Here is a 22992-nt window from a genome sequence, read left to right on the forward strand (position 1 = left end):
TTAACTTTGGTCAACTGCTTTACTGGGAGACAGAGATTTCAACAGGCAACATCGATTCCCAACCAGTCCTGTGGGTGCTCAGCTGGGCATTCCTGCTTTTCCCAGCCTCGGGAGTGCAGGGGGCTCCTCAGCATCCCAGGGTTTCCTTGGGATGTCCGGTCAGAGCTGGAATCCTGGCTGGATCTCAGCCTTTGCAGTCCCAATCCCAGCCTGGAGTTTTGGCTGGATGAATTCTCAGTGCAGCGAGGTGAATCCGAGTCCAGATTTTCCTTCTTGTCCCGGTGGCGGCTTCCTTGAGTCTCCCATTCTCGTTTTAATTTTGTCATATTTTTTTTTAAAATTCCTTCTTTAAGCCTCTCTGAAATTGGATTTATCAACACCTCCATTTTTAGGCAGAGCTGCCTGAATTAGGGATTCTGGGAGAGGATCCCCCAAGCAGAAGGGGACGAGGCAAACAGGGTGAGACAAATCCGCCCCAAAAGCACGTGGGCTGTGGGAAAACACGGAATTTGCCGCTCACAGCTGAGACGAGAGCACCAGGCTGGGGCTGCAAGCGAACACCAGAGTTGTAAAAAAAGCTTTTCAGGCTGGGGCAGAGCTCGATCCTCCCGTGGATTTGTCTCCTTGGGCTGGTTCCTGCAGGATTCGGCTCTTTTTATTTTGTGGGGGGGAAAGGCTCAATCCCGCCCCACAAACGCTCCGAGCTGGCCGTGGTGGGATGGGTGTGGAACGTGCTGGTCCCTGAACTCCTCAGTCCCCGTCCCCCCACGGAATTCACTGTACAGAGTTAAAAATAAAAAGTCAGATTTATCAGTCTGGTTATCTCATACATGGCTTCAATAAGGCAGAAAAACCTATGGATACAGTGAGGGGGGTGGGGCAGGCAGTTGGCTGCAGAATTCCCGGAGAATTCCTCCTTTTCCTCGTTTTCCTTAAAAAACATTTAACCGCTTAAAGACCCATGTCTTGTACGAAAGCTTTCGTTCCTCCAAACCAAACAACAACAACAACAAAAAAAGCTGTTTCTAATTCCTTCCTCCCTTCCAACCACGCCGTCCAATCCTCTCCTGCCCCGCTCCGAGGTGGGATTTTTCCGAACTTCGCGTTGTTCCCGCGGGGATCGGGAGGAATCGCGTCCGGAGCCGCGTCTGGGGCGCGCTCAGAGCTCCAGGGAGCTGATCAGGGCCACCATCAGCAGGGAGTTGGTGGTGACGACCACGATGTGGGGCGCTGGCCTCGTCCCCGAGTCCTCCACCATCATGCTGGTCCCTGGAAAAACAGGGAACAGGGATGGGGTGGAGCGGGGAATTTGAGGGTTTTGTGGGGGGTTTTTTTGTGTGTTTGGCGTTGATTGAACTCCTGGGAATGTCTGGGAACAGGAATTTGGGGGAATTCAGGCCTGAATTTAGGGAATTTGCCGGCCCCACAGAGGTGGGATTTCACCCGTAGTGGAAAACTTAAATGGTTTCTAGTTCAGGTTGGGTGTTGTGGGGGTCTCGAGGCTGCAGATCCTGGTCCAGGGAAGAGGAGTGCAGAGGAGGAGGAGAGTCAGGAATTGCTGGGAGGAACCAAAGGCTGATTCCAGGAGAAAACAATCCCAGCAAAGGCCAATTCCAGAGTCTCAACCTGGAACACGGCGGGAGGAGGATCTCCCGTGGCCCGGGAAGGGACAGTGGGATTTTAAAACACGATTTATTGGGATTGTGCCGTGGCCGGGATGGGAGGGGCGTGGCTGAGTCCTTCCCGCTTGGAAAGGGAAGGACAGGAGCTGTCCTGGGAGTGAGCTCCAGGACCTGCGGAGAACCTGGGAAAGGGAATTTGGGCATGGAGAGGGTGTGGTCAGGGATCACCGGGGTGGGTGTGGCCAGAGGAGCACATTGGTGGGTGTGGTCAGAGGAGTGTGTGTGGACAATGGAGGTGAGGGGGGAGGTCAGTGGAGTGGGTGTGGTCAGTGAAATGGGTGGGGTCGGTGAAATGGGTGAGGTCAGAGGAGTGGGAGTGGTCAGTGGTGTGGGTGTGGCTGGAGTAGTGGGTGTGGTCAGATGAGTGGGAGTGGTCAGTGGTGTGGGTGTGGCTGGAGTAGCGGGTGTGGTCAGTGGAGTGGGTGTGGTCAGTGGTGTGGGTGTGGCCCGTGGAGCAGGTGTGGCCGGAGGAGCTCAGGTACCGCTGTTCCGGAGGATGTGAACTTCTGCCGGGGTCCCGTCCCCGCCGGGCCCGGTGACCCGGATCTGGACGAAGGCGTGAGTGAAATCCTCCGGGATGGGGATGTCGATGTGGCTCTTGCTGGCCAGGTACAGGGTGGGCGCCGAGTGGGAATCCTGCCTGTAGAGCATCTGTGGGAAGAGGGAATGCTGAGTTCCCGTTCCCCGTGCTTTCCTTGGATCTCCTCCAGGAGCAGCCCGGCCGCGCTGGCCGTACCTTGTACCCCGTCACCGCCGACTCGTCCGCCTTGGCCACCACGGGGTCCCACTTGATGCTGACCGTGGAGCCGGAGAAACTCCAGGAGATGTTCCCAGGTGGCCTTTTTGGTGCTGAGGGATGCAAAAGCAGACAGGGATTGGGGAAATCAGGCAGCGGGGAGGAGGCCGTGCTGCTCCCAGCCCTCCCCTGAGCCTCGGCGGGGCTGTCACCGCCGCGGGACGCTCAAAGGGCGTCAAACAAGAGCACCGAGATCAAAATTTGGGCGATTTTTGGGGATCCTGTGGGAAGCGGAGGGGTCAGGGCTCACTCACGGGGTCTGGTGGTGGTGACGTTGGTGGAGGCGCTGGGGGGGCCGGTCCCTGCCCGGTTGTAGGCTCGCACCGACACGTGGTAGACGGTGTTGGGGTTCAGGCCGGTGACGTGAGCCGACGTCACCAGCCCCGCTGTCCTCACCCTGTCAGCCGCCTCCTCCTTGTCCCCATCCTTCCAGTACCGGATCTGTGTGGAAAAGGACGGGGTGGGTTTAGGAAGGGGAGATCTGCAAGTCCCCAGTCAGCCCACCCTGAAGGGCCTTCGGGTGCTGGTTTCCGTGTATTTTGCTTTGCGTGTGCCCGGGAATGAGGCCACGGCCTCCTGGGAAAGGCAGGCGGGAAAAATTGGATGATTCCCTTTAATCTCTCCTGGGAGAGCAGTGCCAGCCCCGACAGGATCACGTGGTGGGAATTATCCCCCACCTCTGGAATCAAAACGCTGTTTCCTTTCACCTCACATAACCCGGGGCAGTTTTCCTTGCTGGGCCCTCAGGGTCTCCCGTTCCCATTGGAATCTCCTACCTCATATCCCAGAAGCACTCCGGTCACTTCTCCCTGCTCCACGGGCTCCCAGGACACATCCATCTCCGAGGACAGGACAGACTTGGCAATGACCCTGTAAGGAGCCGCTTTGGGTTCTGAAAAGACGGGAATAAAATCCTTTTCCTGACTTTGGGATCCTTTTGTCGGGAACAGAAGGTTCTTTCCCTCAGCATCATCCCGCGGGCAGACAGCTGGCGTTGTGTTACGGAGCGAGGGGAAGGGATTTAGGGACTTAGGAGGACGAGCAGGGCCACAGCTGTGAGCTCTGGGATCCGTGTCTGCCCCGAGGCTCTGGGGCAGTCGGGGCTGGGCTTAGGGAATCGTCACTGGGCGTGTTTGGAGGAGGAGAGGAACATTGTGCTGGAATTGCTGTTCTGGGAGCCAAAGGAATGTCCGAGCTCCCAGGTGGACACGGATCCCTGCAGGGATCTGGCTGAGGAAAGGCGGAGGGTTGGACGAAACGGGGAATTCTGAGTCTCTGCAGTCATGGAATAGTTTGGGTGGGAGGGACCTTAAGGATCATCCAGTGCCACCCTCTGCCATGGCAGGGACACCTTCCACCGTCCCAGGCTGCTCCAAGCCCCGTCCAGCCTGGCCTTGGACACTTCCAGGGATCCAGGGGCAGCCACAGCCTCTCTGGAAACTCCATCCCAGCCCCTCTCCACCCTTACAGGAATTCCTTCCCAAAATCCCATCCATCCCTCTGGCAGTGGGAAGCCATTCCCTGTGCCCTGCCCCTCCATCCCTTGTCCCCAGACCCTCTCCAGCTCTCCTGGAGCCCCCTCAGGCCCTGGGAGAGGCTCTGAGCTCTCCCTGGAGCTTCTCCTCTCCATGCTGGACATTCCCGGCTCTCCCACTGCTCTTTACCTTCCTCTGCCGAGTACACGATGGCCGTGAGGCTCTCGGGGCCCTCCCCTTTCCTGTTGTAGGCCTTGATCTTCACCTCGAAGGGCGTGTAGGGCGCGATGCTCTCGTTGCGGTACACGAAGTGCAGCGACTCGGCGTGCGGCACCCGCGCCCTCAGCCAGGCCTGGCTGCCCTTCCTCCGGAAGGACACGATGTACCCGAAGCCGTCCCCGTTCTGGTAGTCCCGCAGCGTCGGCTGGGAAGAGAGAGGGAGCCTTGGTCCGTGCAAACCAGCCTTTGGCTCATCCAGACTGGGATGGTGGCGCTGATTTCCCAAAGGAAATGTGAGCTTGGTTTGCCCCAACCGGCCTTTGGCCCATCCAGACTGGGATGGTGGCACTGATATCCCAAAGGAAATGTGAGCTTTGTCCGTCCAAACCAGCCCTTGGCTCAACCCCCGTGTCCAAACTGGAACACTGGCACTGATTCCCCAAAGGAAAAGTGAGCTTTGTCCATCCAAACCAGCCCTTGGCTCAACCCCCGTGTCCAAACTGGGATGGCAGCACTGACTTGCCCCCTAAAAAACCCACGTGTTGCCACCTTGGTGCTTTCCCCGTTCCCAACTCACCGTCCAGGTGATGATGAGCTCGTTGGGAGCTCCTCCGCCGCCGCCGAGCCCGGACGGTGCCACCGTGGGTGCTGTTGAGGTCCCCAAAGAAAGGCAGAGTTTGGGTTAAGGACTTGGGAGGGATGGAGAGGAGCACAAACACAGCGTGACACTGGGTGGGACAGCTCCCAGAGCTCCTGGGCTCTGTTTTCAGCCATGAAAATCCCATCTGGAATTCCAGCCTGTGCCTGACCAGGTTATTTAGGGGCATGGGACAAGGATTTGGTGTGTGAGGGGCCAAGGGTGGAGCTCAAAGCAGGGATGTGGAAGGGAGTTTTATTGGAGTTTTACTAGGTTTGCCTTTGGTGGACTGGCTGCAGTTCTCCTGCTGTTCTCCCATCCCTTCTGCCCAAGCAGCTGGACATGGAACGAACATTCCCAGCTGGATGTAGTGCTGGGAAGTGCAGTCCCAACCCTGCTCATCTTTGACACAGAAATGGGCAAAAAGGTGGAAAATCCTGCGGTGGCCTCATCTCCAGGAGCTCTCCAGGAGAAGATCCATCCCTTGGGACCATCCCGGGCCGGGACCTGGGGTTGTCTCCACACCCACCTGCTTCCTTGGTCCGGATTTTGCTGGAGGGCAGGCTGGGCTCCCCAATTCCCAGGATGTTGCTGGCCAAGACCCGGAACTCGTAATCCATCCACGGGATGAGGTTCACCACCTGCGCCGTCTCCGCGTTGCCCTCGATGTTTACGGGATCTGTAAAATCCAATAACGCCAGAGGGGAAGGAATAGAGCGAGGAGCAGCGAGCACGGAGCCAGGGCTGGCCGGTGGCCTCGGCATGTCACCGGTGCCGCCGTGGGGACACTCACTGGTGCGCATCTGCTTCCATTGGCTGGACAGGAGGGTCCTGGCCTCGATGAGGTACCTGGCGATGGGGCTGTGGTTGTCGAAGCCGCGGCTCCAGCTCAGCTGGACGCTGGTGTCACCGATGTCCCTCACCACCACCCCGCCGGGCGGGCCCGGAGGTCCTGAGGGGACGGGAAATGTGTCACTGACATGGAAGATCTGGAGGTTTGTCACTCCGTGCATTGTGCAAATCCTGAATTCGCATCGGGCCTTTCTTTTCTGGAAGCTGGGAAGCCTCACCTCCAGCTTTAGCCTCTGGAAAAGCTCCTAAGCCTGGTTGGGAAGGTTGGAAAAGCCCTCCAAGACCATCAAACCCAAAGTTTGGGTGAAAACAAAACCCACGAGGCCGTATCACGGAATCGCTGGGTGTGAGGTGGTTCCAAGGGAAGAACAGCTGATGGCACGGACCATGTCACTCCCTGGGTTTGTCAGGAGCAGGGAATGTTCCCTCAGGGAATTATTACCTCTGACGGTGAGCGTGGCTGACTCGGACGCGCTGTCCACCACGGTCTGGGCCGTGCAGGTGTAACGGCCCGAGTGCCGCAGCTGCGCGTTGGAGATGCTGAGGTCCCCGATGGCCTCCTTCTGCAGGGCAACACAGGGGGGACACGGCGGGGACAGCGTCAGAAAGCGCCCGGTCACATTCCGGAATTCAGCGTGGTTTGGGTTTGGGTGGTTGGGTTGTGGTGGAGGTGGAGAAGAGGGAGATGGGAAAAGATTCCCGCATGGGTGATGGAGCTGGATGGATCCGAGATGGATCCAGTGCTGGCCAAGGCTGAGCCTGTGCTGCGGCTGTTTTGGCGTGGGATGGTGATCAAAGGGCGATCAAAGAGTGATCAAAGAGTGACCATTGAGTGACCATTGAGTGACCATTGAGCGGTCATTGGGCAATCATTTAGTGAATGTTGAGTGAACGTTGGGTGATCGAGTGACCGGTGAATGATCACTGAATGTTCAATGAGTGATCAGTGAGTGACCATTGAGTGATCACTGATTGAACATTGAGTGATCAAGTGATCATTGAGTGATCAATGAGTGGTCTCTGCCTGCCTTTATCCACAGGCCTTTCCCTTTCTCCTCCAGTTCAGGAGGGGAGTGATAATGGAATCATGGAATGGTTTGAATTGAGAAGGATCCTAAAGTCCATCCCATCCCACCCCAGCCACGGGCAGGGGCACCTTCCACCATCCCAAGGTGCTCCAAGCCCCATCCAACCTGGCCTTGGACGCTTCCAGGGACGTGGAATTCACTACCGCTCCGGGCAAAGCGATGGAGCAGCTTTGGTGGGCGCAAACACCCAAATAACGAGCGTGGAGTTAATTTTCCATCCTTTGGGATGGTCGGGAATTCCCCCTGGACTCACCGCGCTGGCTCGCCGGTAGTGCCCCTCGGACTTGTCGAAGTCGATGGGGAAATCATCCAGGGACCAGGTGAAGGTGAGGTCCATGGTGGGGTCGTGGGACGCGTGGCACTGCAGGGTGAGGTTCTCGCCCACGTTGATGTCGGCGCTCGACGGCGCCAGCGTGATCTTGGTGGCATCTGCGGGGGACGAGCGGGAAGGGCCGTTAGCTGCAGGTATCCAAACCATCCCTTCCAGCTCCTCGTCCCGCTCCAACAGCTGCGGCTTCACGGGAGGAAGAGGAGGGATTAGGAAATGGAAACGCTTTTCCCAAGGGCCGTTTGTTGGTGGGTCAGGCGCAAGTTTTGCTGCTCCACCTGAAATCACTTTGACTCCCCGATTATTCTGGTTTTTGGGAAGATGAGGAGAGGAGGAAGATCACATCGTTCATTCTTAGCCGTTTCTGGCTCGGCTGACCCCAGATGAACATCCCTACCTCGGACAGAGAGGATTCCAGTGCTGTTGGCTTTGCCCATGGGGTTCTCGGCAAAGCAGGTGTATTTTCCCTCGTCGGATTTGCTGATGTTCTGCAGGATCAAGGTCCCGTCCGCCGTAATCGTCACCCTGCGGAGGAAGAGGAGCCACACAAAGGAACGTTAAAAGATCCGCTCGTGCTGGACATTTGGGAATTCCCTCTGCTTTTAGAGAAACTGGGGTCGAAATCAGGCAGGAAAAGAATATCGTGTAGGAGTTTGCTAAGGAAGAAATTAGAGGACTAAAAAAACCCAGGGATGCAGCAGCACATTTGGATCATCGAGTCCAGTCTTCTGGTAAAAAAAAAAAACAAACAAACAGATTTTAGCTAAATTTCGTAGGTGGGAGCTGACTCTGCGCTGCTACCTGCTGCTGTTGACCAGGAGTTCTGTCCCTTTGGTCCAGAGCACGGTGGCTTTTGGTGCTGCTCGCGGTTGGCACGGGATGATGACCTTCCCACTCCGGGCTGCCGGGATCAGGCGCTTCACCGGGTTTAGTCTAAAATCTGGAGCTAAGGCTACAGGGATAAAAAAAAAGAGGATTAAGGCACGATTAGAAACGCTGCCCCGGGGACGGGGGGGAATTTCGGCGAGTGGGAATTGAGTTGTCGCTGGATGGCTCGGTGAGAGAAGCCAGGCAGAGTCTGGAGAGCGGGATAAGGGAGGAATTCCTCGGCTGCCGGGTGGATCCTGATGCCTGCCAGGCAGGAATTACGTGGCGCGCGAGTGGGACGGAGCGATGGGAATGACCCTAACAAGTGCAAGGTCTTTGAGAGACACAACAACAGCTGCTTTGGAACGTGTCGAGGATAATCTCTTCAATATCCTGACCAACGCAGACATCCAGCTTTTGCCCGAAACTCCTCCTGGAATTGCAGATGGAATTGGGATTTACCTGTTGGCCTCGGTGCGTGAAGGTTGAGCAGCTGGTGCTCAGGGAGGCCTTTGGCATCTCCACGAGGAGAGGAACTTTTGGACCAACGTGGAACAAGTTTGGCAGCAGCTCAGCTCCAGTCACCATCCATCAAAGCAGGAGGAATGGAAGCTGAACTCTGTTTTTTGGACCTCGTTCATTTTAGTGTTTTAGGATTTTTTTAGTGGAATTTTCAGGAATTTTTAGTGGAAGAGAGGTTGCAGCGCTGCTGCTGGGTGTCCTGCCCACTTCCTGTGGCTAAACAGATTTTTTTCGTTCACTTTCACACAGAATTTACACAGGATTTAAAAAAATTTAAAGGCTTGCACGGTGTCTTGTTAACCCAGCAACCATTTCAGCGGTGAGCGGAGCAGTTTTTTGCCTGCTCTTATCTCACTGCGACATCACAGCGTCAGGATCACATCAGGATATTAGGAAGAGATTTTTTTTTATTTTTCCTGTGTCCCATTGGAACCCAGAGCTCTGGGAGAGGAGGAATTACCTTGCACTGTTAATTCAGCGCTTGCATAAACTGTGCCATGCTTGTTCTCAGCCACACACTGATACATGCCAGAGTCCTCCTGGACTAGCTTGGAAAATCTCAGCTCTCCACCCCTCACTTCGATGCGGTTCTGTGCAAACAAGAGGATGAACCCATTAGATGAGAAAGGAACAAAAAATGAAAAGAAAATGGAGCTCAGTCCTCGGCTGGGTCAGGGTTGAGTTTGGTCACAGACTCCTCGAGGCCGGCCTGGTTTTCCGTGGGGGAAAACGCAGGGATTGTTTTTGTGCCTGTGCCGTCACTCCGTGCTCTGTTTGCCGAGACACCTGAGCAGCGGCGTGCAGGTGACACCAGGACAGGTGTGAGGTGCTGTCTGTCCTCCCTGCTGGCCGGCCGTGAGTCCCTGCAGCTGCAGGAAGCGATGGCTGGGATGGCAGCGCCGGGAGAGGGGATCTGGGGATGGAGCCGTCGCTTCGCAGCCCGATGGGGGCACATGGAGGAGGGATGCGGGGCGAGAACCGGGGCGGGGATGCAGGAGCGAGGCAGGAGGAGGGGCTGGGGCTGGAGGAGCGGGGTCACAGCTGGCTTTGGGGGGGTACCTGGGACGTCAGGGGCTGCCCGTCCCGCAGCCAGCGCACCGTGGGCCGGGGTTTGCCCGAGGCCACGCAGCTCCAGCGCAGGTCGGACCCGATGTCGGCCTCCGTGTCCGAGATCACGTCCAGCCAGTCGGGCTGGGCTGCGGGGGACAAGAGAGAGGGGGCAGAGCCAAGGGGATCAGCTGAGAGGTGGCAGTGCCAGGCTGGCAGAAGGACGTCCCCGTGCCAGCGCTGGCGGCACAGTCGTTGGCGCAGCGGGATCTGCCACGGAAACAGCCCCGGCCTTTTGTGCAGGGAGAGAAGTGGCCGGGTCCTGCTGGGCTCTGGCTGAGCAAAATCAGGGCAGGATCCAGAGGTATTGGGTTCTCTTCTTAAGAGCAAATTCAGCCATTCCTGAATCATCCAATCGTGGGGTGGTTTGGGTTGGAGAGGATCTCAACGATCCCCCAGTGCCACCCCCTGCCATGGGCGGGGACACCTCCCACCATCCCAGGTTGCTCCAAATCCCATCCAGCCTGGCCTGGAACACTTCCAGGGATGGGGAAGTCACAGCGCCTGTGCCACCATCCCCACCCACCCTGTGCCAGGGCCTCGCCACTCTTAGAGTAAAGAATTTCTTCCTGATATCTCCTCTAAACCTTCCCCCTCTCAGCTTCGGGCCATTCCCAAATTTCAGGAAAACTAACCAGGCTAAGGTAACCAGGTTAAGTTTTTTAGCTTGTCTAGATCTGGTTAACAGCTCGGAGCATTAACCCTGCTGGAAACTCCCCAGGCTTGGAGAGGATCTTGAGCGCGAGCCAAATTTGATTTTTATCACTCTCCTTCCTTCCCTGGCTCCCCGGTGTTTGCTGTGATGGTTTTAGAGCCCGTTAAGAGCTCTGTCTCTCTGTCTCCTTGCCACAGCCCAACTGTGCCCACTGAGGAAAGGTTTCCCTGATCCCTGCAGGTCATGGTCGGGGCTTTCCAACACCTTTAATTAGGGCTGGTGAGAGGCAGGATTGGAGGGGGTGGGTTTAGGCCCAAAGCCTCAGGCCATTGCCTGGGGCACCCTGGTGTGCAATGGGAAGGCAAAACGTGTTCCCTGGGTGAAGGACATGTGTGTGTCCCCTTGGATGAAGGACACGTGTGTGAATGTGTCCCCTGGACAGGTTTGAATGCATTCCTTGGATGAAGGACATGTGTTTAGATGTGTCCCATTGGATGAAGAACACTTTCCTGGGTGAAGGACGCGCGTTTAAATGTGTTTCTTGGATGATGGACGCATGTTTGTGTCCCCTTGGATGATGGACGCATGTTTAATGTGTTCCCTGGCTGAAGGACACGTGTTGAATTTGTTCCTTGGTTGGACGTGTTTGTGTCCCCTTGGATGAAGGATATATTTTTGGATGTGTCCCCTTGGATAACGGACGTGTTTGGACATGTACCCGTTGGATAAGGGACGTGTTGGGATGTGTCCCCTTGGATAAGGGACGTGTTGGGATGTGTCCCCTCGGATAAGGGGCGTGTTCGGGTGCGTTACCGTGGATGATGATGCGGCCCTGGTGGGTGTCCCTCCCCTTGGCGTTCTCCGCCTCGCACTCGTACGTGCCCTCGTCCTCGAACCCGGCCTGCTGGATCTGCAGCAGGGGCTCGCTGCCGATCCACTTGGAGGACTGCGGCCCGTCCAGCTTCCTCCACTTGATCCGGGGCACGGGGCTGCGGGAAAGCCGAGCCGGTGAACCCGGGCTGGGCTCAGGCCCCACGTGGCCACCCCGGTCCTGTCCCGCTGGGCCTTGGCTTTAGCCAGTTCCTCCCTTTTCCCGTTTCCCTCCATCCCTGGTCTTCCATTGGAGAGAGGAGGTGTGGAAGTTGTGCTGTTCCCTCCCCATCCCGATCCTCATCCTGATCCCAATCCCAGCCTGATTGCCATCCTGATCCCAATCCCAGTCCCCATCCCGATCCCGGTCCCCGCCGCACTCACTTCCCAAAGGCGAAGCACTCCAGGGTCACGGCCTGCCCGGTCAGGGCGTAGGTGTCCGCAGGGAACCTGGCCTTGATGCTGGGCGGGAACTGCCGGGGATCTGCCACAGGGAAAACTCCGCTCAGGGGACCGGGGTGACACCCAAAGGCCACCCGGGGACCCTCAAAGGGCAGGGGGACCCACGAGGTGACTTCCCAACCCCGCTGTGTGTCTGGTGAGGGGACAGAGGTTTTGTTTTCTTTTTCAGACAGCTCTTGCTGAAGTCTCTGAAAATCTCTTTATAACACCTCAGGGATCCATAATTCCCGGGAATCACAGAGTCCTGGAACGGTTTGGGTTGGGAGGGTCCTTAAAGCCCATCCAGTCCCACCCGTGCCATGGACAGGGACACTTTCCCCTATCCCAGATTGCTCCAATCCGTGCCCATCCAGGCCTTCCTCCTGTTTAATTCCCTTTTCCCTGTACCAGAATTATCCTTTAAAAGTACAGGAACCCCATGGACGGAGTGGAAACAGGGAATCTTGGAGAGAGAGCTGCTTCCCTCCCATCCCATCCCATCCCATCCCATCCCATCCCATCCCATCCCATCCCATCCCATCCCATCCCATCCATCCACGCTTTTGATCCTCTCAAGAGAGGCTGGAGGGTGATTGGAGCTCTGTGGAGCCCAAACGCTTTGCGGGGGTTCGTTAATCCGGGTTTTTCCCGTAAGAGTTGGCATTTTTGGGGACAATCCAAGAGCACTGACCCTCTGCAGCCAGGCTGAGGTGGGAGAACTTGCTGAAGACGCTCTTGGTGATGAAGTCGATGTGGCTGGTGGCGAAGCAGGAGTAGTTGCCCGCGTCCGAGGCCTCCGTCTTGGCGATGTAAAGGTTGCCCGTGGCCTGGGAGATGAAACGTCTCCCGTCGGCCGGGATGAAATTGGGGAATTCGTTCAGGAGCCACCGGTAGGATAAGCCTGGAGGGGGGGAAAAAGGAAAGGAATAAACTGGACAGGTTTGTCCTGCCAGGTGGGATGGACCCAAGTGAGATTCCAGGCTTGGGTGGGATGGATCTGGTGGGATTCCAGGCTGGAATTGGTCTTTCCATGGGAGGAAAAGGGAATTAACTGTGCTGGTTGTTGTGTTCTCCTGGGTGGGATGGACCCGGTGGGATTCCCGGCTGGAATTGGCCCTTGCATGGACACACCAAGTCCTGCCTCTGCTTTGTTGAGTTACAAACTCTGAATTAACCCCGGATTTCCTTCCCTGAAATCCCCAGGAAATCTGGGAACCCCTCACCTGGGTAGTGGGGCGGGGGGCTGCAGGTGAACATCACCCCCCAGCCCTCGGTGATCTTCACGGGGTCCCGCTCTTCCGCCGAGAATTCCTGCAAAACTGAACAGGCAGAGTCAAACCCGGACAGGAAAAAAGAGCTGGAGGAACCTCTGCGCTTTCTCTGCCCCTGCTCGGGTGGGTTTGTGCAGAGGGAGACCCAAAAATATCATTGGCTTTCTCCATAATACTCCAAATTCCCCAAATTCTCCAATTTTCTACAGAAGTACCAGGAGATTTCTCCATGGGATGATGCGTTGGGGAGATCCTCTCCAGCCTTTTCCTAGGCAGGCTCAGTTTAAGCCCGGCCTAACTGTGGTCGCGTTTAATTTACCCGGCGGTGCCAAACTTACAGCCAAAGCGGAGCGAGGCTTCCCTGCTCACCACGGTGCCCCTGGAATTGGACGCCACGCACTGGTAGGAGCCGGAATCCTTGGCTTTCGTGGGATTGCTGATCACCAAATCCCCGGCCACCAGCCTGTAGCGGGAATCCGGCTCCAGCCTGAGCTCCGTGCCGTTCATCTTCCACCTGCCGGGAGAAACGGGAGCGGGGATAAATCCCCTGGGGCTGGGCATGGTGGTTTCTCAGCTGGGACAAGGTTGGAGGTGGGTTTGGAGCTGGGATGAGCCCTGGGAGGGGTGGAACATCTCCAGGACTGTGGGGTTGAGGTTGGAAAATCCCTCTGGGATCATCGAGTCCGGGCTGTGCCCGATGCCCACCCTGAGCACTCAGTGCCACCCCCAGGTGACACCGCCAGGGCTGGGGACTCCAAACCTCCCTGGGCACTTCCAAGGCCTGGCCGCCCTTTCCAGGAGGAAATTCCTGCTGGAATTCCACCCTGAGCCTCCCCCGGCCCAGCCTGAGGCCGTTCCCTCTCCTCCTGTCCCTGTTCCCTGGGATGAGATCCCAAATCCCCCCCGGCTGTCCCCTCCTGGCAGGGAGTTGTGCAGAGCCAGGAATTCCCCCTGAGCTCCTTTTCTCCAGGCTGAGCCCCTTCCCAGCTCCCTCGGGATCCTCCAGCCCCTTCCCAGCTCCCTCAGGATCCTCCAGCCTCTTCCCAGCTCCCTCGGGATCCTCCAGACCCTTCCCAGCTCCCTCAGGATCCTCCAGACCCTTCCCAGCTCCCTCGGGATCCTCCAGCCCCTTCCCAGCTCCCTCAGGATCCTCCAGCCCCTTCCCAGCTCCCTCAGCTCCTCACACAGGACAAGGAACCTCATTCCCAGCCAATAATTTTCCGTACATAAAACTGGAGGGGACAAAGCAGAGTTCTGGGTGGTTTTCACCCCGTTCCAGGTGCGGACGGAGCCCGGAGCTCACCTGTAGCTGGCGGGAGGGTTGGCCCGTGCCCGGCAGCCCAGGGTGACTTTTTCCTCGGCCGAGCCCTCAGGGAAGAGGGTGTGGGACGGCTGCTCCTCGAACACCGGCCCGTAGCTCCTCGTGCCGCTCTGGGCTTGGCACCAAACTGCGGGAGAAGTGGAAAACCTGCTCTGTTCCACTTGGCTTTTCCTTAAAAATAAACAAACCTCTCCTTTCCAGTTTTGTAGGGTGTCCCCAGCAGCGAGGAGGAGAGAAGGAGCAAGGTGACAATCGCACGCCATCTGTCAGCACAGCCCGGCCCCGGCTGTGGGAACACCACCTGCCATTCCCACCCCGCGCCATTCCCGCCCTTCCAGAGGCACCAGCATCCCTGGGGACGCGTGGAGGAAGGAGCAGGGACCTCCTGGAACGCCACGAATGGAGCTGGGAATGTCCCCTTGTCCCCGAGGTTCCTCCTCTGCCTGCACGGGCTTTGCCTGGTTTGTTCTTGTGAAATCCTCTCCAGGAGGAGAGGGAAGAGCCGGGATCTTCACGGCTCTGGACACACCTGGCAGGTCCCCTCTGTCCCTGCAGCTCCACCGGCTCCTGACACCTCCAACCAGTTGGTTGCTGGTGTGGAAACCAGAGTAAACCAGTGCAAACCAGTGCAAACCAGAACAAGCAGACCAAACCAGTGCAAACCAGAGAAAACCAGTGCAAACCAGTGCAAACCAGAACAAGCAGACCAAACCAGTGCAAACTAGTGAAAACCAGAGCCAACTAGTACAAACCAGAGCAAACCAGTGCACACCAGTGCAAACCAGAGAAAACCAGAGCAACCTGTGCAAACCAGACCAAACCAGAGCTACCCAGAGCCAACTAGAGCAAACCAGACCAAAACCAGACCAAACCAGTATAAACCATTCTGTTCTGTGGCCGGGCCGAGCCTGAAGCTGCCTTTGGGCTGTTCAGACACGGATTTGACTCCAGTTTTGAGACTGGGGAGGAACAAGAGGGACAAAGGCCACCCCTGCCCCATCCACACCGTGCCTGGGTCACCCTCTGGGGACAAAGCGCCACTGGGAAGCGCCAGCTGCCTTCCTGCCCCGGATAAACGGCAAATTCCAGCGGATCCCCTTCCACACCGGGGAATCCCAGGACCCCAGACTGGTTTGGGTGGGAAAAATCCTTAGAGCTCATCGCCGTGGGCCGGGACAGCTCCCACAGCCCGCGGTGTTGGCTGGAAGGGACGCTGGGAACCAGAGCCAGGCAGAACCCGCCTGGAAATCTCTTCCCTGCAGGAACAGCCGGTGGGATAATTGCCAGCACGTCTGTCCTCCCTGTCCCTGTCCCCCCCGGAGACGCCTGGCCCTTATCAGGGAAGGAGCCACCAGCACTGATAAGCTCCGAGCTGCTTCCCCCGGCTCCTCGATCCTTCCCTGCTCCGTAATTGAATTAATGAGCGTCCCCACCCCGCTGTGCCAACGCCAATCTGTCTCCTTCCCCCCTCCTGCTCGGCGGGGCCGCTCCTTCCATGAAGCCATTCCCGGGAGCGGGATGTTTTATGGAAGAGTCGCTTTCCAGCCGGGAACGGCCTGGGATCAGCGGGAGCGGCCCTTGACCCGCGGCTCCCGGGGTTTGCCTCGCGTTCTCCGGCTGCTCCGGGAGGCTGGGATGGGATGGATGGGATGGATGGGATGGGAGAGGGGCTCTGGTAATTGGCTCCGGGTTGGGAGCAGCTGCTGCCCGTGTCCCTGCTCCAGGCAATTATCCCGGCTCCGCACGGATGTGCCGGCGGGATGGTCCCCGGAGCCACGCCGGGAGAGGCGCCGAGCTTGGCTTCTTTGGAATTAAGGGAAAAACAGCGGCTTTGGGGGGTTGGTTTTCCTTCTTGGATGGTTCCTTTCCTAGAGGAAAAGCTGGAAATCCTCTCCTTGGATTCTCTGGAATTAAGGAAAAGCAGCGGCTTTTGGGGTTGTTTTGGGGTTGTTTTCCTTCCCAACCAACGCAGTTTTCCTTCTAGGCTGGTTCCATTCCTAAAGGAAAAGCTGGAAATCTTCTCCCTTAGATTCTTTGGAATTAAGGCAAAAGCAGTGGTTTCGAGGTTCTTTCCCCTCTCAACCAGTGCTCCTTTTCCTTTTAGGATGGTTCCATTCCTAAAGGAAAAACTGGAAAACTTCTCCCATTTGGTTGTCCCGGCTGGAATAAACTCTGCTGACCGGGGAGGAAAACAGTAACGAGTTAATGGGGGATTAATGAGAAAGGATTAATTGTGTGCTGAGAGATGAGTTAATTGTGCTCTGGTAGATGGCGGTGACAGGACCGAGGCTGAGCAGCTTCAATTTTGGGATTAATTAAGGAGCGTAAAGTAAATAATTCCTATTTATTTAACAAATAAAATGTCTATTGGTACCGCTCCCACCCCTGCCCCTTTCCCGTGGGATTTTTTTATTCCAACCGAGCCAAACCAGGCTCATCCTCCCTCCTGATCCCACCCCGTGTCCCCTTGCTGTCCTCTGCTGTCCCTTTGTCCCTGCCAAGGTTCTGACTGCCGGTGCCAGGCATCGATTTTCCCACTTGGAATCGATGCCAGGAGTTCAGGTGAGTTCTAATCCCCAGTTCCAAGGTGCTGGGGGTGAAACGCTTGGGCTTCGCTCATTAAACGAGTCAGGGGTTGATTAAAGCAGCAATTAAATGCTTACGAGGTGGGGATGAGGTTAAAATGAAGAACTGATAAATCCCAGAATTTCCGGGCCCATTCTGCCGGCCCAGAATTCCCAATTTTTAGTGTTGCCAGCGCAGGGTCTGTCCTGGAGCTCTGGAATTTGGAAAATAAGGAGAAGACGGGCACAAAATAAAAGTTTAAAAGCCAAATTTCAAAGGAGAGGAGCGACCTGCTCGGAATTTTCCGTGTTCCATCCGGCTGGGTGAGCTGGAACGACGGGAAAAAAACCCCACCATGCCTCTGGAATAACCTTCAGTCTTAGGGAAAATGATACTTAGCACCAAAATCGGGGGAAACAGGTGAAAGCGGAAGGCCCAAAACCAAAGATTTGGGGAAGCAGCTGCAGGGAGGTGACCCCAAAGCCTTCCTTTTGGGATATTTTTGGGGATATTTTTAGGGATATGCTGAGAGGCAGGCCTGGGAAGCCCAGGTGTGCAAGGGGGCTGCGCTCTGCCTTTGTGCTGAGCCCAGGAAAGGATGGATTTCCTCGGCGCAAAGTTTCCCAAGCTGAATTCCTTTTCCTGAGGACGTCCACAGCCCCTGGAGCCCCCGGGTCGCAGGAGGGAGCTGGGCAATAAATTGGTTTTGCAGGGAATTATTCCCAGAACCCAACTGGATTTGGGTGTTGTTTTTTTTTCGAGGATCAGCTCTCTGAGGAACCGAGGTTTTATTTCAGGTTGTTTTTAACGAGCAGCTTGCTGAGGAACCAAGGGCCAGGGCTTGGATTCCCGGATTTTCCAGAGGTTTTCCCAAACGAACAAAGGCCGGGGAGAGTCTGGGATTTTGAAAGCTTTAAATATTTAAATCTCGCTCCAGACCTGGAGGTTTTGGCTCTTTTCCCGCTCCCCAACGTTTCCCTGAGCCTCATCCATCGCTTCCATCCTTTTGTCCCGATCCCTCCTCGTATTCCCAGGATTCCTCCCTGTCCCAGCTGCCTCCAGAGCTCCAAATCACCTTCCCAGGGTGGGATTTTTGGGGGGGGGGGGTTTCCTGAACTCAGGTGTTCGTCGGGGGACCCCAAGTCCGGCTCCGTGGATGCATCGGGGTCAGGCCAATTAACGAGCGGGATAATTGCCTCCGGATCAGCCCCCCCTGCCTGGGCCTCCTCCTCGGGGAGGCAGAGAACATTAAAAGGTGATTAGATATTTATGAGGACGGGCCAGCAGGCTCTGCCCGCCCTGGTGGATTGCCTGGAGGACATTATCCAGGCTCAGCTGGGGAGGAAATGTCTCCCTGCGGGGAAAGGGAACTGCAGGGAGCAGCCTGAGCCTCCCCGAGCTCCGGGGATGGGCCCCGAGGTCTGGAAATGGTCCCCAAAATCCGGAAATTGTTCCCCAAATCCAGGAATGGTCCTTGAGATCCAGGACTTCTCCCTGAGATGGGTCCTGAGGTCTGGAAATGGTCCCCAAAATCCAGAAATGCTCCCTGGCATCCAGAAATGGTCCCCAAAATCCAGAAATGCTCCCTGGCATCCAGAAATGGTCCCCAAAATCCAGAAATGCTCCCTGGCATCCAGAAATGGTCCCCAAAATCCAGAAATGCTCCCTGGCATCCAGAAATGTCCCCGGGATCTGGAAATGGTCCCTAAGATCCAGAATTTCTCCCTGACACCCAGAAATCCTCCCTGAGATGCAGAAACGGTCCCTGAGATCTGGGATTTCTCCCTGAGGTCCAGAAACGATCCCCGGGGTCTAGAAATGATGGCTGAGACCTGGAAATCATCCCTGAATTCCAGAGATGCTCCCTGAGATCCAGAAAAGCTCCCTAAGGAGCAGGGAGATCTTTCCATGGTATGGCCGGCAAGGAATCCCTGGAAAAGGCAGGATGGGGAGAGGAATGAATCCCACCGGGGGGAGGAAATCCCTCCTGCACCTCCCCGAATCCGGGTTCAGGAAGGGGGAATTCCTGCTGTCAAACATTCCTGGCCCACAGGGATGTCGGGAACAGCACGGACACGGGACAGCCCATCCCGAACCACGCGGGGATTTTGGGATTCAGCACCAGGGACAGGAGATTCCCGGAGAATCCCGGCTGGTGTCCCGCCTTCCCCCGCCCCTCCCGCGGGAATCTCTTACCCAGGAAGGTGCCGAGGGCCAGCGAGGTGTGGATGAATCCAGCGGTGCCTCCCATCCTGCGCCGGGTCCTGCGGAGCCTCTACGGGCGCGAGGGGACGGCGACCCTGCGGGGGACACAGAGGGGTCGGCGGGGGGTCTTTCCAACCCCGGATATTCCATTCTACTGGAATTCCAGAGGCTTGAGAAGCTGGGATCAGTGAGGCCTTTCCAGCCCCAGATATTCCATGCGCTCTGATTCCAGAGCCTGGGATCAGTGGGGCTTTTCCAACCCCAAATATTCCATGGTCCTGCTGTTCCAGAGGCTCTGCAGTCTGGGATCAGTGGGGCTCTTCCAGCCCCAAGTATTCCATGTGCTGTGATTCCAGAGGCTCTGGAGCCTGGGATCAGCAGGGCCCTCCCAGCCCCAGATATTCCATGAGCTGTGATTCCCGAAGCTCCAGAGCCTGGGATCAGCAGGGCCCTCCCAGCCCCAAGTATTCCATGTGCTGTGATTCCAGAGGCTCTGGAGCCTGGGATCAGCAGGGCCCTCCCAGCCCCAGATATTCCATGTGCTGTGATTCCAGAGGCTCTGGAGTCTGGGATCAGTGAGGCCTTTCCAACCCCAGATATTCCATGTGCTCTGATTCCAGAGTCTGGGATCAGTGGGGCCATTCCAGCCCCAGATATTCCATGTGCTGTGATTCCAGAGGCTCTGGAGCCTGGGATCAGCAGGGCCCTCCCAGCCCCAAGTATTCCATGTGCTGTGATTCCAGAAGCTCCGGAGCCTGGGATCAGCAGGGCCCTCCCAGCCCCAAGTATTCCATGTGCTGTGATTCCAGAAGCTCCGGAGCCTGGGATCAGCAGGGCCCTCCCAGCCCCAGATATTCCATGAGCTGTGATTCCAGAAGCTCCAGAGCCTGGGATCAGCAGGGCCCTCCCAGCCCCAGATATTCCATGTGCTGTGATTCCAGAGGCTCCAGAGGCCAGCTGTGCCTCCCCGCTGGCCACCAGCCCAAATGAGAGTCACTCCAGGGCAAAATTCCAGAGGAGCAGGAGCAGCTGAAGGAGCCCTTTTGTCCCCGATGGGACAAATCAGGGAGGGGAGTTGTTGTCCCTCCTCCTTTTGTATTTCCCATTCTTTCCCCCCTCCTCCATAAATTCTCCTTTCCAAGCGTTTTTGATGGAAAACACCGAGCCAGCAGCACGCGGGGCATTGGTGGGGAGTGAGCAGGCAGGAATAATTTGGGGTTTTTGTGAAAATAATGAAGATATCGCAAAGGAATTCTTGGCTGCTGAGGGTTGGGATGCCCCTGGAACAGGATTCTCCATCCCTGGAAATGTCCCAGGCCAGGCTGGAAGGGGTTTGGAGCACCCTGGGATGATGGAGAGTGTCACCCGTGGCAGGGGTGACACTGTGTGGGCTTTAAGGTCCCTCCCAACCCAAATCGCTCCAGGATTTGGGGATTCTGTGACAAAGGAATCTTCATCCCAGCTCTTGAAGTGCTCAGGGCATTTCCAGCCTCCCGTGATCCCAAAAATCATCGCCCCGACCAAACCCTAAACTCTTTGTGCAGCCCCTGCTCCCTCGGTGGGAGCGGCTCCACGTCCAGCCCTTCTTCCCAGGAAACTCCCGCCGGGATTTGGGGCCGCTTTATCCCTCTTTGTTAACAAACCCTTTGGAAACGCAGCGCGGAGCTCTCCCCCGGCTCGTTCCCCTCCTCGAACACCCCGGCGAGGAGCTGTGGACGCTGCCAGGAGCTCCCGGGCCGCTCCTGCTGCTCATCCCCCTGCTCCAGCTGGTGCCGCTCCTGCTCCCGTCCCTGCCCATCTGTCCGCCCCCGAGCCCCTCCGAGCGGGGATTAGCCCGGCCCTGGGGACCCCCGGCCCCCTTCCAGCCCTCCCCTCATTACCGGAGCCGCACCTGAGCGAACAGCCGCAGCCCGGCCTCGGGCCCCGGCCGCTGCTTTGTGTCCTCGCCCAGACAGGGGCTCTGCCACCAGCGTCCCAAAAATCCTGGGCGTTTGTCCTGCCTGGCTCCGAGGGATGGGTCAGAGCGCCGGGAGCTGAGCCCGGCCCCGAGAGCCGGGCAGGGGACACAGGGGGGACACAGAGAGGGGACACAGAGGGGACAGAGAGAGGGGGGATGGAGGGGACACAGGGGGGACACAGGGAGGGGATGGAGGGGACACAGAGAGGGGACAGAGAGGGGACAGAGAGGGGACACAGGGAGGGGATAGAGGGGACACAGGGGGGACACAGGGAGGGGATGGAGGGGACACAGAGAGGGGACAGAGAGGGGATAGAGAGGGGACAGAGAGAGGGGACACAGGGGGGACACAGGGGGGGGACACAGGGGGGACACAGGGAGGGGACAGAGAGGGGACAGAGAGGGGGTAGGCAGGAGAGGACAGGGGGGACACAGAGAGGGGACAGAGGGGACGGAGACAGGGGACACACAGGTGAATGACAGAAGGGGACAGAAGGGGACAGAGAGGGGACAGAGAGAGAGGACAGAGCAGACTGGCAGGAGGGGACAGAGCGGGGATGGAGAGGGGATGGAGGGGGGACAGAGGGGACAGGCAGGAGGGGACACAGAGGGGACAGGCAGGAGGGCACAGACAGGGGACAGCCGCCCTCAGCCCTGCTGGGATTTTGTTCCCTGACAGGCCCCAGAATAAAGCTGGAGCTCCATGATCCCGCCCGGCCGGGGAGGGAGGAGCCGCTGCCGGAGGGAGGCGGCAGCTCCCGCTGGGAGAGGCACGAGCCGGGACAGGCACGGGGAATTCGGGCACGGGGAATTCGGGGCCGGAGCCGCTCCCACGCAGAACCCGCCGCTCGCTCCAGCGGCCCCGGAGCGCCTCTGTCACATGGAGTCACTTGATGTCACCGAGAATCCTGCCCCAAACAGCGTCCCCAGCCCACGGCCCCGCAGCCAACACTGTCCCTTTGTTCCCCCGGCCTGTCCCCTCCGCCCTGGGGACAAGGGGCAGCTTTGAGCCGGGAGATGCCAGCCCGGCGCTAATTAATGAGTTGACTTTTCCAAATCTCTGCGGTTCCCTCGCTCCGGGGGTTTGGGAGGGGCAGGAGCGGCGGAGCCTTTCCTGCACCAGCGGCTGCAAATGAAACTCAGGGAGTTTGTGATTCAAACTCAGGGAGTTTGTGAATTAAACTCAGGGAGTTTTTGCTCCGGCGCTTCCAGCCCCGCTTCCCGAGCCCGAATCCTCAGCTGAGCCCCGGGAAGACTCCAGCTGCAGCTTTGCTTTCTTTGTTCCCTTTCCCTCACACTTTGGAAACAAACAGGAAAGAGAGAGGGAAATCCGGGGGTTGTTATTTTTTATGGAATCCCGGACTGGTTTGGGTGGGAAGGGACCTTAAATCCCATCCCATCCCACACCTCCCACTATCCCAGGTGGTTCCAGCCTGGCCTCGGACACTTACCCTGAGCTCCTGACCCTGGATCCAATCCGCAGCTCCTGACCCTGGATCCGACCCCCAGCTCCTGACCCTGGATCCGACCCCCTGCCCCTGACCCTGGATCCAATCCCCAGCCCCTGACCCTGGATCCGACCCCCAGCTCCTGACCCTGGATCCAACCCCCAGCCCCTGACCCTGGATCCGACCCCCAGCTCCTGCAGAGTTCGGGAGCGCTCTCCGCTGGATGTTGAGCCCTGCTCTCACCCCTAACCCGGGAAGGGCCGCAGGGAGCAGTTTCCTCCCTGTTCCCGGGGTGTTTTGGCAGCCACTCGAGAGCCTGCTGGTGTCCTGAAAGCGGATCTGTCGCCGCCGCTAATGGAGCCTGTCACCGATACCCCCGGGGGCGAGGCGGGACGGAAAGCTCCACACGATCCCTTCCCTCCGGAGCCCCGGGAGCGAGCCGGGGGCAGAGCCGGGGGGCTCGGGGGGATTTTGGGGGGCGCTGGGAGAGGAGGAACTGCCCGGAGCAGCACCCACAGCTCCGCCCGTGGAGCTGCATCCCCTGCAGGACGATCCCGGCGGGATTTCGGGGATGGGTTTTGGCAGGAGACGCGGCGTCCAGCCCTCTCCATTACCGGGATAAATCAGTGTAATTCCATCTCCTGCACTCAGCCGCCAGAGGAGAGGTTTGAGATTAAATGGGGCAG

General features: G+C 57.7%; 1 protein-coding gene across 2 annotated transcripts in view; it reads right to left on the bottom strand.

Moving 5' to 3' along the window:
- CNTN2 (contactin 2) overlaps nucleotides 1–22992 on the bottom strand; it is a 29180-nt gene continuing 6188 nt past the window's right edge. The window contains exons 1-23 of one of the 2 annotated variants that reach the window (XM_066204084.1): nucleotides 20793–21189; nucleotides 18893–18996; nucleotides 14114–14258; nucleotides 13149–13324; nucleotides 12763–12858; nucleotides 12231–12440; nucleotides 11483–11582; nucleotides 11042–11217; nucleotides 9526–9662; nucleotides 8927–9056; nucleotides 7879–8029; nucleotides 7475–7602; nucleotides 7003–7178; nucleotides 6104–6224; nucleotides 5603–5761; nucleotides 5339–5488; nucleotides 4750–4820; nucleotides 4143–4377; nucleotides 3255–3370; nucleotides 2733–2919; nucleotides 2419–2531; nucleotides 2165–2333; nucleotides 1–1269 (exon numbers count right to left, since the gene is read on the bottom strand). In XM_066204084.1, coding sequence (XP_066060181.1) covers nucleotides 1160–1269; nucleotides 2165–2333; nucleotides 2419–2531; nucleotides 2733–2919; nucleotides 3255–3370; nucleotides 4143–4377; nucleotides 4750–4820; nucleotides 5339–5488; nucleotides 5603–5761; nucleotides 6104–6224; nucleotides 7003–7178; nucleotides 7475–7602; nucleotides 7879–8029; nucleotides 8927–9056; nucleotides 9526–9662; nucleotides 11042–11217; nucleotides 11483–11582; nucleotides 12231–12440; nucleotides 12763–12858; nucleotides 13149–13324; nucleotides 14114–14258; nucleotides 18893–18947 — 3111 coding nt within the window. In that variant the 5' untranslated portion in view covers nucleotides 18948–18996; nucleotides 20793–21189 and the 3' untranslated portion in view covers nucleotides 1–1159. Of the gene's footprint in view, nucleotides 1270–2164; nucleotides 2334–2418; nucleotides 2532–2732; nucleotides 2920–3254; nucleotides 3371–4142; nucleotides 4378–4749; nucleotides 4821–5338; nucleotides 5489–5602; nucleotides 5762–6103; nucleotides 6225–7002; nucleotides 7179–7474; nucleotides 7603–7878; nucleotides 8030–8926; nucleotides 9057–9525; nucleotides 9663–11041; nucleotides 11218–11482; nucleotides 11583–12230; nucleotides 12441–12762; nucleotides 12859–13148; nucleotides 13325–14113; nucleotides 14259–18892; nucleotides 18997–20792; nucleotides 21190–22992 lie in introns of those variants that run through there. The other variant, XM_066204085.1, reaches the window with a different exon arrangement.

This window comes from Chamaea fasciata, unplaced genomic scaffold (genome assembly GCF_029207755.1).
Source record: "Chamaea fasciata isolate MVZ Bird 193981 ecotype frontalis unplaced genomic scaffold, bChaFas1.0.hap1 SCAF_25, whole genome shotgun sequence".
Classification (NCBI taxonomy): Eukaryota; Metazoa; Chordata; class Aves; order Passeriformes; family Sylviidae; genus Chamaea; species Chamaea fasciata.